Source organism: Sparus aurata, chromosome 19, assembly GCF_900880675.1.
Source record: "Sparus aurata chromosome 19, fSpaAur1.1, whole genome shotgun sequence".
Classification (NCBI taxonomy): Eukaryota; Metazoa; Chordata; class Actinopteri; order Spariformes; family Sparidae; genus Sparus; species Sparus aurata.
The window spans coordinates 23,584,411-23,602,256 of NC_044205.1; the positions used below are offsets into that span (position 1 = coordinate 23,584,411).

A 17,846-nucleotide genomic window follows, 5' to 3' on the forward strand; every position below is an offset into this window, starting at 1 on the left:
TTTGCTGAGTGTTGTTTAGGTGCAGATCCAGAGCTTCTGGAGGAATAAACACCAGCAGTCACAATAGATTCTGCTCTGATGCTGAAACGACTCCGGCACAAATGTTCAAAGACAAGGCTTATGTTTTAAATGTTTGTTTCTGTTAAATTTAATCCCGTCCTCTTGTTGGAAACATTTGGGATTATGTAAACACACAACTCAACAAATACAACAAAAGTCTAGGTGTTTTAAGACATTTTAATGCAGAATTCTTACGTGTTGTATATTTAAAGCTGAACAATTTACACTGACTAGATTACGTTGGCTTTGCTCGTCTCTTTGATCCAGCTCATATTCAACAGCGTAACAGAGGATCGAGACCCAAGAAAAGGAATAAACACTTCTGTTGTTGCTTATGAAGCCTTCATCACAAACTCTGGATTTTTAATGTGGGTGAAAAGGGCAAATCCAGGACATCTTAATTACAGCAATTATTGGCTGCACTTTAGCTGCATGTTGCCGCCCTACAGTGTGATTAATGCTAACAAGACAGGCAGAATTTACATGAAAATCCAGCAGGTGCATATTTAATTCTACAGCCTTACAAATTTATTTTCACCACAGAAACAAATTATTCAGTGTTTAATGTCTTTATTTTCAACGTATTGAGTGAAATACTGTTGAATAATTTCTTGATTTACTCAAATTAAAGTCAGAAAATGGTGGAAAATGTCGGCCAGTGTTTGTCAAATCCCAAGATGCCGTCTTCAGATGTCTTGGCCCATAACATCAATGTCAGTGTGTGAGAGAAAAGTAATACTGTGAGAAAGAAATATGGTGATGAGTCTCTTTCGTGACCTCTCGAAACTATCTTGCGACCCCTTCGTTGGGCTCTGACCCCATGTTGAGAACCACCGCTCTGCTACATATTCAACAGCTGCTGCAAAAAACAAAATCTTGGGGGACTTTTCAATGTAGTTGTACCAGCCTACACATGAAATAATCAACCCAGTGATTAAAATGATGGCGATAATGATGGTCCTCACAGACTAGTGGTCTGTAGATAATCATTTCTCAATAATGAGAAACAGCAACAAATTCAGCAGAGACTAATGAGACTTTTATTAGCATGAAGGCTGGATTTAATAGATGAAAATGGCTTCTCATTAGAGCTGCTAAATAAGCCATACAATTCAGTGTACCTTCAAAACAGACAACAGAGGAGGTGTTGTCATTTTGCAGGAAACAAGGACACCGTGATATGAAATTAAGGGTGATTCTTTTATGTAACTGTGTGAAAAACAGTGATCTTTGCACATGTAAGTTGTAAGATGACAACAATAGTTCTTGCCCAGTAATGTTCTGTAGTTGGTAAATCTTTTCACTGTAGAAAAATCCTCCCTGTTTTGTAGGATGCATCAGTCCCACGCTGCAGGAGAAACATCATGTATCTCTGCTCTGTGTCAAAATGTTCTTCCTTTAGGCCAAATCCGCTTCACAACATGTGTTTTGGCTCGATGTTTAAAATGCTGCGCAAGCAAAGGAGCCCCTGAAAATGGTGAGTGCTGCCATGATACATCCCACAGATGATGAGCAATTCATCAGAAGCAATTTGCTGAAATAATTTGCTGATGGTTGTAGACAGAAACCATCAGCAACGTCCTAAACGTCCTGTGCAGAGAATAAAGCAGGGCAGTGTGGAGTTGATCTTTCCAGTGAGTCAACCACTCTGCTGATGTTGGATCAGATCTTCCAGAGATCTGTCAACATACTTTCCAGGACTTTTCATGCCTTTCCCACCTAAAAACTCCTCTGTGTGAAAGGGTTGCATCCTTTCTTGAAGTTGTAACTGCTGTAATGTTGCAGGAACGTTGAGCTTTATAGGTCAGACCGTTCAGTTGTTTGGCAAAGTGTGTTTCTTTCCTGCAAAGTTGAGTAAACATGCTAAGGGTTTGATATGAAAGTCTCATATGTAATGTGTGTTTGTTTAGGCACCAAAACAACTTGGTCAAGTTGAGGAAAAAATACCTTAGATTAAAATAACGTTGAGACACGTAACTTACGTAAGTACGTAGTACATTAACTAACTTACGTAACATTACCTAAAAACAAATCAACCTTAATGCTTGGTCAAATTCAAGATGCAATCCCCAGTCTCTGGAGGGAAAGACTAATCCAACGGACCCAACCACCCCAAGATTAAAACTTTTTCCTATACTTTAGAAAAAACGCTTTGAAAAAGCCCTCCTGGATGCCCCTCTATGCAAAATAAAACATGATAAAGTGCCCTCTCTTAAATATAAACGTGTCCTTTCTTCGCCTCTACCCCCCAAGCATCCTGTGTCCGCTGCTGACTAGAGGTCGCTTCAAGAGGTGAGCCCAGAGGGGTAACAACAGAATCAAACTTAGAAGGGATGACCACTGACCAGGCTGCAGTATTTAACACATTGGGAGTGCTGATTTTATCACATCAGGGTTGTGGACTGTAGCCCAAGTCAATGCAAATACAAAGTATAATTCTCACAGGGGTTATAGGAGGAGGAAAGCTATTTCATATGTTCTGAAAATCACAGAGCCATACCACTAAAAACACGACACATGATGTTTAATGAAGAGTCTTTGGGCTTTGGACTATTGGTTGGACAAAAGAAGCAATCTGAAGACTTCACTTTGTGCTCTGGGAAATGAGCTGTGGTGAGCATTAACACATTTTGTTTGGCATTTTATAGACATCAAAGATATCGAATAATTGTGAAAGTAATGGGCAGATAATTGGTAGAAATATACTGCCTTAACAACTGGAAGGAAATAGATACATAAACTACAAGCAAGATGGATGCAAAGAGAAATAATGGTTAGCCAGATCTAATCTGTGTGGGTGTTTAAATCTCTAACATACAGATGCTGTAAATGCGGTCAAAAGTCACTAACATGTGCCTCCGCTAAATGCACAATAAGCTTATAGTTGCCTTAAGATGCACAGCCTACACCACGTGTACGGCACGGAACGAAGACATTATCCAACTTTAACCTACGCTAATAGCAGTAGAAGCAATATAAGATGAGATCTGTGCCTAAATTAAATAAGCAGCATGCATCAACTTTTGTATCAAGTCATTTAAACAGACACTTACATGGATGGGATCCAGTATCTTCACAGCTGCTTTACTTCCATCGATCTTGTTGAGCACCTTGTAGACTTTTCCGTATGTCCCTTTCCCGATTGTCTCGATGATTTCCCATGTGTCGGTGGGATCTGGAAAGTTGTCAAAGACAATCGATTTCCCTGATTGTGGAAACATCTTCAGGAGAGATCTCCTGTGAAAGAGGAGAACATTGGTCCCGTTAGAGAAGAAGAAAAGTGGCAGCTGAGTGGGAACAATACAAACGGCAGTAAGCACAGCAGGCTGATGTGCTTATACTGATATTAATCCATTCGAGAACTCAGTAAACATATTAGTCAAGAGCTCAGCTGAAGGAGTCTTAAAGCCCAGTGCACAAGTGCACGCTAGAAAATAGAAAACAATGCTGATAAATCAAACAAAGGACGTTGTATTACCTGCCAAGTAATAGTTTCACTATACAGAAGTGTAACCAGATGAGTGGCTTGTCTCGTTTTCATGCTGGTTTGTTTGGGATTTAAACTGGAAGCACATCAAGAGTTTAACAAGAGGATAATCCAGTGGTAGCTGGGCCGTTGGGGGTTAACGTTGGGCGTTTGGGGCTTTAACACTTTAGTAACACTCTTCTATAGTAAAAGCAAACATGTAAATACAAACATAATAGTAAATAGCTGCAGCTGTTATCAGGTAAAGCTGCAAAACTAGTAGAATTACCCTCTTTTACACCTTGCAGCCTTGTAGCTGTATTAGTTGGATCTTTGTTCGTGGAAACAGACTTTTGAAGTGTAATAAATGTTGTGTCGCACTGTATTCTTACGCAAGACGGAAATAGACGACCGACTCTCAGCAGTTAACATCTCTATTTGAAAAGACTCATTCGTGCCACAAAAGACTGGGAACGCAATTATTTCTGGGATTCTGATGTTACTTCCAGTCATATTGCATCTAACACGATTTAGCTACGTGCTTGATGCAGATAAATGATGATACAGGATTACACTGTTACAATGGTGGATTACTGACTCACAGCTTTGTATTTTTGAGAGGTTTAAAAAGCACAACACACACTGATACACAAATATGCATGTGGGAACTGATACTAAATGTGGACCCTTCATGCAGCAGCTGTTAAAAATGAATCTAAAGAACTGTGGCTTCTGGTAATCAGTGGCATTTCCTAATTTAAAAGTTAACAATGTGTCATTTAAACCTTGAGAAACTTTTAACTTGTAGAAGTCAACTGCAGAACTGAGGTGTTTTGCTTCACCTCTTGATTTGTTTCTTGTCTCTGAACTCTCAGAGAGGTGTGTGTTTCTTCCAGCCAGAGTCAGCCGAAGCAGAGTAAGTTTTCAAAGTAAACTGCAGACGTCTGCAAATGCAATTTGTTTTTCTGTCCGAAACCACAATGCAGTGATTCCTCTATGTTCATTCAGGAGCGGTGGACCACAAGAGTAAGAACATATCCACCACAGCTAGATGAAATGGTAAATTGAATAACCAAAATAACAAATCAAAGCAAGTGTATTAGCTCTTTAATCATGATCAAGTAACCAAATATAACCAATATTAGTGCTGCAACCACTTACAGTGCTGGAACCACAAATGTGACCAACAGAGATTAGCATGGAACAAATAACAAGAATAAACACCCAACGGGCAAACACTGCAATGCAACACCACTACAAAGAGAACAAGGTTGTATCTCGTGTTCAGAGGAAAAGTTAATCAGATAACCAAATGATCATGTAAAGGAAACAATGCTGAATCCTGCACAACCACCTCTCAACACACTTTTCATAAACCCTCACGATTTGCATTGGAGACAGAATCCAAGCTGAAACCACGATAAAAGCATAACAAGACGTAACTTACATTGTTCTCTAAATAAGACTTGGGACATTTTCGAAAAAGTAATTAATCCATTTCTGTGCAAAAGGTGAGCGTGGGTGAGCGGTGGTAGGCCGGCCTGGCCCGGCTGTGAGTGTGAACCACAGAGCAGGAGGAGCTAACAAGAGCTAATCTCACTAGCAATTCCTTTGCTGCCATTGGAAACCATCTCTAAGTGGTAGAAGATACGGCAGGATTAGCAGGAATTAGGCACCGTTGCAGCGTGAGCCTTTCCCTATATAGATGCCCATTCATACACAAGCTGGTTAGAGGCGCTAAGCACACGGTGCTGTTGAGGGCCACTCCTCTTTTTTTAACCAGTGGTCACTTTATTTATGTTTGCAGTAGATTAGTCCCAAGTGTGTCATCTTACAGTCTTTTCCCAGCAGTTATTTTATCTTAAATCATGATTATAATGACTATTTAAATCAGTTTGACTGAGAGCAAATCAGTCCAGAGTGAGATAAAGCTGGCTGCATGAATAATGTTTTTGCAGAGATATTATCAGTCATCGCGTTCACAGAGCAATTAGACTCCCATACATGCGTCCTCATGTAGGTAATTGCACCTGTGTTAGCCTAATGTACAGCGTCTAAGTAACCTGCAGACATCCTCAATAATACATTGCTGTCTCTATATGTGACAACATGCTGTGACACACGAGACAGGAGAGCGAAACCAAAGGACACACACTGGACACCTCCAGTGTATGTGTGTATGTGTGTGTGTGTCTGTTTGTGTATGTGTCTGTTTGCATGGGGTTACCTAACCCTCTGTGCCCCTGGGGCTCTGGCTAGCTGTCACTCTTAGTTAGCTGTCTAGGGATGTGGCATTAACCACAGTCTGTGTACAGGCGCACAAATAATGAAGCGCACACGCATTACCGAGCGTGTGTTGACTGTGCGAACAGAGGCACTACTGTGGTATGAAAAGAAAAGAATACAGATTTTATAATGTCAAAAAAATGGTTTAAACCAAAGATAAATTACAGTCAAAAGGTCTTCAGTGGAAATCTACTCTTTGATGTGAGGGCAAAGGTTCGGACACTCGAGGCACTTAGAGGAAACACAAGATCCATTTGGCTAAAGTGGACACCGGCATGGACTAATCTGTGACGCTGATGAGTGGGTTAAAGTTTCGGCTTAACCTTGGCACGAGAGGACTGCTTGTCTACAAGCCATGATAATCTGGCTCGCTGGAAAAGACCGGAGTCAATAAGTGCAATACTTTCACTGAGAGGCGCACAAGTTCTGCTAAATAACACTGAGATGCAAACGGTTTAAAGATCCTCGAGCGACATCATGCAGAAGAATCTTATGTTGTTAATTTCTGGTAACATCATAAACTATAACTTCTTTCAAATAAAAAATAAAAGACTCCACATCTTATGAGACCAATCTCTACTGCTGCTCCGCAAACAAATAGCACCATAACCTCGTCACACACTCACAGTAAACTTTCTGCTCTTTACAGATTGTTTCACAAATCATTGCGAAGATTAACAGACATTTAAATATCCGTGATTTACTGACCTTTGATTGATGAAGATGGTGAGAGGGAACAAAGCCGCCAGGAGCACATGAATAGGAAGGGATGAAGCATGGATTAAGACACATACAAACATGCAAAGAAACACATAATGTATGTATGTACAGGTACACACGCACACACACAGCATCAACATAAAATTGTGCTCGGCCACTCCCAGATCTTGCAAATGAGAATTCAAATAAGGGAACCATAGTTACTGTTTAACCAAAGAAGCTGCTGCCCGCACTTTTTTAGACTCAGGCAAGCAAAATGTTTTAGCATCAGAAGAATATTTAGTTGAATAGAAAAAAAATCCAAAAATCATCATACTTACTGTCTTATAATGTGCATTTACATGCTTGAGTATCAGTTGTAGATGATAGCATTAGCAACCAGGAGCAGGGTGTAGTTCCTGTGAGCCCCAACCTGCTCTGCTCATCAAGAATAAGGAAGACAATATTGCACAGCATACATAAAGTTATTAAGCTTGTAGTAATTAGTTAAGTAATTAGTTCTTTAGCATGAGGGCGTCCGGTAGCGAGCAGCCGATGAGTCTGATAGTGTCATAAATTAGCCTGGAGAAGACAAGCTAACAACAGGCGAGAGCGTGGACGGCAGCGAGGAGCGAGTCAGGTGTAACAGGCCATGACTGCACTGGAGTGCTCTCAGCATCGTTTAGCAGTGTCCCATTACACAGGCACGGGCTGGGGAAAGAGCCGCTGTGGGACCGAGCCAGAGGTGGACTGAGAGTTCAGGTCAGAGACTGATGATACCTGCAGCTCGGTTCAGATGAATTCAGTTGGTTAGGGTTAGAAATCCTCGTTCTTCTTGAGGTATTTGTAGGATTACTGCAGCTAAACATGGGGGATCAATAATATCGAATCACTGGATCAAATTTCCTTCCCTTTGGATAAAAAAAGACCTTCCAAGACTCTTGCCTTGGAAGGGATCCAGGCCTAACTGTTTAACAGGATGTGCCCTGCTGAGCTTATTTATCTTCCCAACTAGCCACATTTCCTTTTGCTGTTTACCCTACCTAGCTATCTCTTTAAAACCACAATGTCTAATTTTGACAAGAACTGTTAGCAAGCTAAACACTCCCACACTGTTAGCATTATTTCCACGTGTTTAGCTTGCTCACATATGAGCTGTTAACACACTAAACCACCATCTTCTGACCTGTTTAGCTACGGTACACATGAACTGTCAGCAAGCAAAATGCTCTCAAACCATCAGCATTATTTTTAGCACTTGTTTAGTTTGCTAACACACAAACTGTTAGCAAACTGAACCACTCTCTCCAGACCTGTTTATCTACACAAGAGCTATTAGCAAGCATAATGCTCTCAAACCATTAGCGTTGTTTCTGCACTTGCTCAGCTTGATAACCCGCAAGCCGTTAACAACCTAAGGCTCTTAAACCATTAGCAATATTGCCACACTTACTTCTTACTGCTAGCCTACATGTTTAGCTGTACATGAGCTTTTAGCAAACTAAACACAAACCAAGTATTTGTATTCTTTCCACACCTGTTTAGCTTGATAGCACGCGAGCTGTTAGCAAGCTAAAACACCAGCATTATTTTCACACCTGTTTAGCCTACTTACGCATGAGATATGAGCACATGTGACCACTATTGTTATACCTGTATAGCAACACATTAGCAAGCTAAAAACTTACTAAACCACTAGCATTATTTTTTCCACGCCTGTTGAGCTAGCTACCACGGGTGACTTTAGCAAACTTGTTTAGCTACACATTAGCTGTTAGCGAACACTAAATTAACCCCAAGTAGTATTTCCACACCTGTTCAGCATGCTAACACACCAGCTTGTTGCTCCAGACTTGGTGGTTTGATAAATGAGAATTTCATTAGCTTCATTAAAAACTTGAAATCTTGATGCAAGTCATCAATTAGGCCAATCAGCATGTTGGACAATGTGTTATTACTTTTCTTGCAATTGTGTCCTCTGTTTACATTAAAGATAAAACATGACAATGCAAATTAAACTTCTAAACTTTGCCCACTTACATCCATTAACGGCGTCTTCATGTGGTGGGAAAGTGAGATTTCATGCAGCTATGACTCTCTCAGCAAATTATTGATTGTGCTCAAACTGTCAGAATAATTGCTCAAGCAGTGAAGCTGTTAATTTATCTTAGAGACTAACAGATGGCACCGTGATTGTTTCCCCCTACACACTCGGAGGCATTTCTACACCACAGGGAGGAAAAAAAGAATCTCACCGAACAGTTTTGTTATTTAACAAATCAGCATAAAACTATTAGATCTGTGTATTCGCATAATTGTTGTTGCTTCAACTTTATCAACGTTTTGAACTAGAAAAATCAAGTCGTAACAAGGCATTTACATCCTTGTGCTTGGTGTTTTTCCTTCAGAATAATAAGTAAGAGGTAGTTGTTGGGATTCAAGAAAGCAACGATCTCAGCCCCTTCCGGTCAGTGGAAAGTCCAGTCGGTCAGTCAATTACAGTGACCTCTCCGGTCTACGTCATTCCTGTGCAATGCAACATGACCCCAATTTGCAAGAAAGCATGCAATAGCAGGTCGAACTCCTATAGAGACCTCACATTGGCTGAAATATTGATGGCAGTTGCTCAGAATGACACATATTTGGCTTCTGTTGCTCCTAACCGCTGTGCTTTTTTTTGGCTCTTACCCCTGACTGGAGGGCTAACAGACAATTATTTTATTGGATTTCTACAGACAATGGACTCAAAACTCTGAAGATTTATGTGCAAAAGCCGACAGGTATTGACGTATTGAAACCAACTGCTATCTCAACCTATACTCATTTTAACAAGACTGCAAAATATCAAAAGTCTGATAGATGGCGTCGGACTTGTTTTTAATTTTCACCGGAAAAGAAGACGAGGGAGATTTAAGAGAAGGTTAAGAATCAAACGGCTGATGAGAGGATCTAATTTTTCATTTTTATAAGAAGAACTACAAAAGGTCCAGAGCTCTGACCGCGCCATAAAACCTCATCAATCCGTCTGCTTTGGGGACGATAATAAATCTGGTGGCGAGTGATGTCTCAGTCCTCATCTCCACCTCTTACTGATGACCCCCCTCGCTCTCCGACCAAGAGGGACCCTGCGAGATCGACGTGCCCGACTTAACGGCGGGCCCCTTCAGCACATCCTCCAGGCTTTGGATGCTGCAGCAGCAAAGGGGACCCTCATTTCCTGCTCCGCTGATTTACAAATGGCTCCTGAAAGCTGAACCAAGACGGAGGACGGAGACGCACTGATGGTCATAATAGCCGTATGATTAGAGCGGGCAAAGGTCCAGCTCAGTGTGCAGACTGGACGCAGCTCCCCGGTCTCTGCCTCCCTTGTTTGAGAACATATCAGTACAAATGATGGAAGAAATCTGTAAAACTAAATGATGATAAGCTTAATTATGGCTTTTAGTCCTTTTTTGACATATTTCATGGTAGATGGTGGGTGAAAGATCACGTTACAGACTTATTTTACTCAGATTTTAGATTTTCTAGGCAGATTTTTAGCTTCTGTTTATTTTCCTTTCATGCTATTTCACCATTTCTTCGGTTTTAAGTGTTTTTTATGGATGTCACTGTTGGTCCACCACTTTTGTATTTCAACAAAGAATATTCATGGTTCTCAGAGGATCATTTTTAAGACTTTGATGATCCCCTTTCTTTAACTCCATTTGTGGTTTTCATCGAAATTACAGCCACTGGATCGATTGCCATTAAAATTTGGCATAGATATTCCTGATGCCCAGAGGATGAACCCTAATGATTACTGTTATCCTCCGACTTTTCCATTTGGCATCATCATCATTATGTTCCTCAACTTTATCTCCAGCATGACCAACTTGAAATTTGAGGTTAATAAGTAAAATGACCCGACAGCTATTGGAGGGGTCATCTCAAAATTCGGTTCACAAATTGACGTTTGTTTGTTATCGTCAGATTGGGACAACTTACTTTACCTTTTCAAACGATAGATTGGGAAATGCTAGCATACTGATGCTAGCATTTTAGCCCAAAGGATTGCAACTAGCATAGACAGACTCTTGTTTGTAAGATACTCCAGAGGGAGATAAAATTAATTGCATCCTGCATAGATTGTAGGAAGGATAAAACACCCATTGCCCGTATGACTCAGTCTCGGGGTAGAGCTGATAGCGTGAAGTTGTGAACGAATTGCAAGCGGCCATGCTTTTCTAACTCTATCAGATAATGGCTAATGGTATTGTGATGACACCAAGGTGCTACTCCAGCACAAGAGAAGCCAGGAAATGTCCAGAGGGACTGTTTGCTTAAACTCCACCGAAGTTGGCTGATGATATGTGAGGGTCTTGAAGGGTTGTCCCATTTTATAGGAGATTTTAACCCCCAACCCCACGTAAATCTACAACAGGGCACCTCAAAATGAGATGCAGGTGTACAAATATATGAATGTATATCGCTACTCTGATCATTGCTCTGCTAAAATCATTTTTCCCAACACGGAAACCGAAACAGCTCCATGAATAAAGTTTGATCTCCGGGTTGCGCGGCGTCTTAACACCGTCTTTCCAGAAGTTTGCCGCACCGTCTTTGCCACGTACTGTATGAGACATTGGATGAGAACCTCACGTGCGACACATACACACACAGCCAAATAATGTGTGACGTGTTACATAAGCAGTTAATAGGCTTAATTTCCTGACAGGTAACCTACATACTGCTCCGCTGCACTCCCAGCTTCTCAGCCACCGATCAGCCGCGAGTCTCAGCGCCCAGAGAGAATCATCCCCTCTGAGTGACATCGTGCCCGAGAGATATCTCATCTTACGAAACACATAATATGGCCGCGTGATTGAATAATCCTTCTCACGTACTTTATGGAACATCATGTCCTTCTACTGTAGTTTGATTTTGGCTCAGTCTTCTCAGTAAAAGCACCCTCTGAGACTGTCAGAAACTGAATTAACAGGAAAATAAGATCATTTTTAAAGGAATAATTGGAGACAGAGGAAATTAGATTTGCTAAACCTTTAACAAACATACAAATAAAAGCTTTTGTAGCATCAAACACACATAAAACACAAGCTCCTACAGTCTCACTGGGAGCACAAAAGCCCATTTCCAAACAGATCCACCGGAGCACTTCTTTATCCATTAACGACTCGTGTAATCAGCGCATTCCAAAGCCACCTGAAGACATTAAACACAACAACGAGAGCCAGATACTTAAATATTAGCGTCGTTATAATATTTAAGAGTCTTACCTGAAATTAAAGTAGCCGCTTTCACACATGTTTTTCAGACCTACTCTGCTGACAGGTAATGTGGGGAATGTGTTGGGCTTCGGAGCCGTGTTAGGGGTTGAGAACAATTATGTTGTTGAAAAACTAAGTGGCACTGAAATGACAAGCAAGACACTTAGCTTTGTCTCTTGTAGCCCACTCACTGAACTCTGGCTGTACTGTTATTATGCGTTGTGTCATAAACGTGTCAGGACAGTGATTTTTCTTGGCTTTTAGACAGAAAAGATGAACGCTCTGCAGGGAAAAAGCTAAACCGAACCGGGGTTACATAACCGTGTTACACAAGGCAGAGTTATTCCCTTTTTTTTTTTTTTTTTTAATCAATACCTGTAAATTCACATTCACACATTGGTGAACACACAGCAGGTCGCTTTCTAAAACAAAAAGGCGATACATATTGAGATTGAGCTCAAACTGCAGATCTGCTGCAGTGGCGATGACACGCTGGTGGTGAAGGGCGAGCAGCAGTTCATGAGGGCTGATTGATAAGGACATTGATTAACACGGACACTCCCTCATTGTGTGTGTGTGTGTGTGCACGTGTGAGAATCGATATCAGGCTCGTATCGCTCCTGACATCAACACCCAGCCGACCGGGGGGCCCTGCGCCGTCCTGCGCCGCCATTACAAGGTTAATTCCAGCCTGAATGACTTCACTGAGGTTGGATCTGTGTTTCATTTCCCCCCATCTCATCCTCCAGGGTTTGATTCTGAGGCACGCATGTTAATATATGTATTCAGACTCACCCTAGCTAACTGTTGGCATTGTACGTTTCTGCAAACCACTGATACTTTAAATTTGTGCATGTCACATGGATATTATCAGCAGAGTTACTACAGTTTTTACTTATAGAGCAGTTTATCGACCTAGATGTGCTGAATGTTGTTGACTTAAACACCTTCCTTTGTTCACTCCTGCTAGAAAAACAATCCGTACAAACAGTATCACGGCGTGCCTTTGTCCCCCCCGTGCTAATTGCGCGGTCATACTCCAAAGCGCAGCGTTAAATAATGGCACAGTGTCGGACACAATCAAGGGAAATCAGAGATCGCTTCAAGGAGATTTAAGGAGGGACGCTCTGATTGTTGATTCCTCTGTGATGCAGATCGGCGGATGGCCGGCTGGGTCTGCAGCGCCCGCATCCACTCCGTCTGCGAAAGACTGATTGAATAAGGCCACTGATGAGGCTATTGTGGCCGTAGGTACGTGGCGTGAATGCCTGACGGGCCCCGTCAATGACTGGCTGCCATTGTGGCGAACCACTGGGCCGTGACTTCCCCAGCTGTGTTATATAGCTTATCATGAGCCACTTAAATTGGGAGTATTGGGAGTGTGCAGCTGATCGAAAGGTCATTAGGATATCATCGGTGCGACCATATACATGCAAGAAGCTTAATTTCTCATTTAGCAGCCGTTATAACAGATGATCGACAACTTTGCCCATTAAAATGTTTATTTTCTGTTCATTTGTATTCTCATCCATTTTTCCTTTCCCAATCTGGTTTGTTCAGAGGACAACGCCGTCTAAAGCATTTCACCTTGTTCGCTGATTATTTAAGCTGTGGGAAGACAAAAGTGCCTTGAGGTGAAATTGGGGTGGAAAAAAAAATAAAATTGTTTGCATAAATTTGTTCAGTTAAATGCGACAGGGAGGGAAAAAAACAAGCTCCGCATACAGCTAATCTGGCTGAAAACAGAGGAACAGCTCGCGACATCGGCTTCCATGTGATGCTAATGAATTTGTGGCAGGTTGTGTGATGTCGTGTCACGTGAATGAAAGTGTATTTTAAGCAGCCTTTGATATACAAAATTGAATTCTTGTTTAGATGTCTATAATTGCAGATCTTAACGTGCGGGGGGGGGGGCTTCGTTTAGACGTTTGTTCACAGCACCCTCGGCAGCAGCTGTCAATTTAACCTGTTCAAAGGAAGCAACATTTTCATTTGTGGTTGATGTTGTGTGTTCTATAACATTTGTATTGGTTAAACTGAAGATTTCAGCCAGTTCGTTGTAGCTTTTAAAGGTGTTCTTTGTTGAAATATGACCAGAATTTGAAGGGGTCTCCAAAAATATAGCCGTAACCAACAGCTGCTGCTCTTTGCTTCCAATCCTTGGCTGTAATTAGCTCCATTAGCTAAATAGCGCATGGCTCAGTTAGCCGTGGAGCCACTGTGACGTAGAGTTTCTCTGGACCGGGGTGTTTAATGGGTCAAGGGGCTCAGCTCTACTGGATTTGGCAGTCGTGAGAGTAAACACAGCTGAATTTTGACCAAACACAGTCTCCAATAATGGTCAGTTTGACCACAAGGGACACAGTGCAGAGGTGTCTTACAGCGACTTTCTAAAGACTTGGAGGCAGAGGAAAGACACGGTGGTGAAAACGTCACGTAGCCAGAGAATTAACACATCTTACGCTGGGAGTTGTGGATTTATTTCAACCAAACCAGAGGTGATTGTGGGAAGACAAACCAAGTGTGTTTTACAATGAGTGGAGATATATCACTCAAAACCACAAATTTCAACCTCATGGTGGCACTAAAAAATGTCAGTGGATCACCAAAATCATTAGGATTCATCCTCTGGGAACCACAAACCTACGTATACAATTTCATGGCAATCCATCACGTCACTGTTGAGATATCTCAGTCTGGATCACAGTAACGGACCGACCAACATTACATCCATACAGCCCAAGGAAATCCTCTTGAGTATCTGGTTCAGTAAGCTGTTTGATGCATTAAACAAAATGCAAACAACAAACTGTTTTTGACCGTCCATGCCCACTCCCACTCAGTACAATCAGCAGGGTTCATGACACGGCTCTGACTCGCCCCAGCAGTGACTCATCACCAAAACAGAGTCGGTCCTCTTCCCCACAGGAGAAGAGTTGTGTAACGTCCTGATGCAAATGCCCTCAGTGTCTTTTCAGAATTCATTTTTCTCCCCCAGATTTTCACATATGTCTCTGTGACTGTGTGTTTTCATCTGTGCATCCCTGGAAGTCCTGAAAGTTTACTTGATTTATTGAGTGCAACAGCATCCGAACAAAACTGAGTTTTCGTGTATTCAGGGGGTTTAAAACAGGTTTACAGCAGAACATAGACACTGAATCACATGCCCAAGTATTTGTGAGGGTGAGCCACATCCACTGCTATTTTATATAATGTCATTTTAAAAAATGTCAATATGCCAACTTATAAAGGTACACTGAATTTTTTGTCAAGGCTCCATCGAACCTGTTTGTTTTTCACATTTCAGTTAAGTTTTTGTTTGACCTCGGTGACATCTTTGGTGTTTAGCCATATGTTCTGTCATTCTTTGGCTCCCCGTTTCCCACAGATCTTCATTTTAACTAGATTTATGTCACAGTTTATTCCAAAATGAAAAAAAGTAGATATTTTCTTGCAGACGAAACACTGCAGAAAAGGGAGGTAGATTGGAGAGGCTCGTGCTCGTGACAGCAGGGGATGTAAACTTTAATGGCGTCCTATTCGGTTGAGCTGTAACGCTAGTTAGCTTAGTTAGCTTGGCACTCATTAATGAGTAGATGCTCGCTTCTTTATGTGTGCTGATACAGTGTAGTCTGGTAGAAAGAAATAACACCTACATGAAACTGCTACCGCGATGCACTGGGGCCCAAAAAATACTTTTTCCCATAAGCTTACATTTTAAAAGAAGCACTTGTAAAACAATGGTTAATTTTTTAAGTAATTTGTCACAACCCTGGTGAATTTGAGTCATTTGGTCTAATAACATTTGGAAAGTCTAGAGGTGCAAAATTAAATAATATGTATCTCTCTTCAAGCTAGCTGGGCGCTAAACCGGAAGTTAGCCGGCTCTCTGCCTCCAACACAGTTTCCAGATCCTTGGCTGTAACGTTAGCTAGCCAAGTAAGCTAGCCTTCGTCCATGAGTAAAAGCAGGTTTCCTTCTGCGCTGCGATACAGTGTCTTGTTGTAGAAAGTAGTACATGTATGAAACTCCTCTCTACACCTACACCCGGCAACCATGTTACAGCACTGAAGGAATTTCAGCGTCTACTCACGTGCTTGTGGAAGGTCGACATCTCTACGGTCGAAACCTCCAAAACGCGACAACTCACACCTAAACAAATCTAAATGGAGGAACAGCACAACATCTACAAGGAAAAATATATATTTATGTGTTAGATTTAATGCTAATTACTCAGGGTTCCTTCATTTTCAAACAGGTAACTGTTAGCTAAGTGGCAGCTTTACCAGGTTTGACTTTGAGTGTGTCCTCTCGAGTATTACTTTGAGTTAGTTTGTTTTTGCCATCCTCAGCTTATTCTGCCGAGCTGGAGTTCCCTGATGGAGCAAACATATTGAACAAACTGATTCAATTGAATCAGCTTTCGCTCCATATGGCTGCAGACATGCTTTTCCATGTTTCGCTGTGGCGCTGCCAAGTTCAGCTGAGACTCGCAGCCACGAGCAAACACACCCACCTCTTGGAAAAGAAATCGCACAGAACTCACATTTTGCCAAAGAGAATATCAATGCGTGGTCTGCCAAAATGGGGAGGTGCAAGGGGAACCTGCAACGTGTGAAAACAACAGACGGATTCATCGGGAAACCCGCCACTGTGTAATTAACATCTGCTATCATAATAGAGGTCAAGCAGAAGAGAACACACAGTAAAAACCCAGCTTCCCCTAATCTGACAGAATCCCTCCTTTACAGAAAAAAACACACCCAGACGAGACCATCACATCATTTTTACAGAGACAATGTGCGGCGTGCAATCACCATCATACTCCAAAGTGTATCTTTCTAGTGGGCAAATACGAGACTATTATCACGGCAGACGGTCAGAGCATTTCCCCCGCGGCCGAACCCCCCATCTATCTGTGTTTCCAGATAATATGACAGCTTTGATCGGCGGTTAATGGCCAGTGGCGTTTTAGTCATTTCACTCCTCCGCTTTCCCTTTTTTTTTTTTTTTCTCTCCCCCTCTCTACTTTATCCTCTATCATTAACCCTGCTAGAGAACTGTGACTGAGTCATCCCACCTGAGAAAAACCTTTCTCATGGAAATAGACTGAGCGATGGCGCCCACTCTCTGTTTATGTTGGCGGACAAAATTATTAAAAATCATCCCCCAGTTATCAGCGGAATGTTGTGAAACATATTGTGCCTGTGCCCGGATCCAGTCCCCTTCAAATGTTTTTCTTTTTTTACTTTTTTTCCTTGTGCCAAAGATGTCTGGTTTCATCCTGCGTCACCGGTTGGATAACCAACTGGATTTTGAGGGGTGGGGTCGGGGTTCCTTTCGCGCTGTCGCCTTGCGTATTCTTCTACGTCACATCGCCTCTGTGTCCAAATGATGCATTCGAGGACGCGGCTGTCACGTGAGCGCCCATGACTGCTAGTGTCCGGGCAGGAGACGGATGCCATCACAGTTTTGAAATTTTATTGCATTTTTTTCACTTGTTTTATGCCACAAACTCCTTGAATGGTGTACAGCTGCTGGTCATTACGAACGACCCCTTTTCAAGCCTGCGGTGTACAACCGTTTTATCATTGTGTGCTCTTACATCTCCCACGAGGCACCCCTGTCAGTCAGAGGACACCTGGGGGGCTACGTGCCAAAACACAGCCAGTGCTTCTGACCCTGAAAATAGAGGTCACGGCAGCTTTACATGCTCCCCTCTGTGCGCAGACACGAGGCCCGACAGAGAAATATATCGACTTTGGCGCGGAGGCTCAGCCGCTGCGGCTTTGGTAGATCACTGTACAGTAAGCGTGGATGTACCTCATGTGTCGCGGCTGAGTGCAGCCATCTTGTTTCTCCAGGAGCAAAAATCACGCTCCAGGCGAATCATGACTGTGGCGGCTTGATGTCCCCACCCCTCCATACCGAGCAGGCTGTCTATGCCCGAACGTGCTCAAAAGAAGGAGGGTGATGGGGTTGGGTTTATAGGGTCCCGTTCTCTGGATTTCCCCCAGAATACATTACACCCCCCTCCCCTCTTCTCCCCTTCCCCTCACTACCCCCAACCC

The 17,846-nt window shown here is 42.3% G+C and overlaps 1 protein-coding gene across 3 annotated transcripts in view; it reads right to left on the reverse strand.

Moving 5' to 3' along the window:
* Positions 1-11,872, reverse strand: part of myo3a (myosin IIIA) — a 66,444-nt gene extending 54,572 nt beyond the window's left edge. For all 3 annotated transcript variants that reach the window (XM_030397471.1, XM_030397470.1, XM_030397469.1), the window contains exons 1-2: positions 11,785-11,872; positions 3,114-3,297 (exon numbers count right to left, since the gene is read on the reverse strand). In XM_030397471.1, coding sequence (XP_030253331.1) covers positions 3,114-3,297; positions 11,785-11,813 — 213 coding nt within the window. In that variant the 5' untranslated portion in view covers positions 11,814-11,872. The remainder of the gene's footprint in view (positions 1-3,113; positions 3,298-11,784) is intronic.
* Between the last annotated feature and the right edge of the window lie 5,974 nt (positions 11,873-17,846).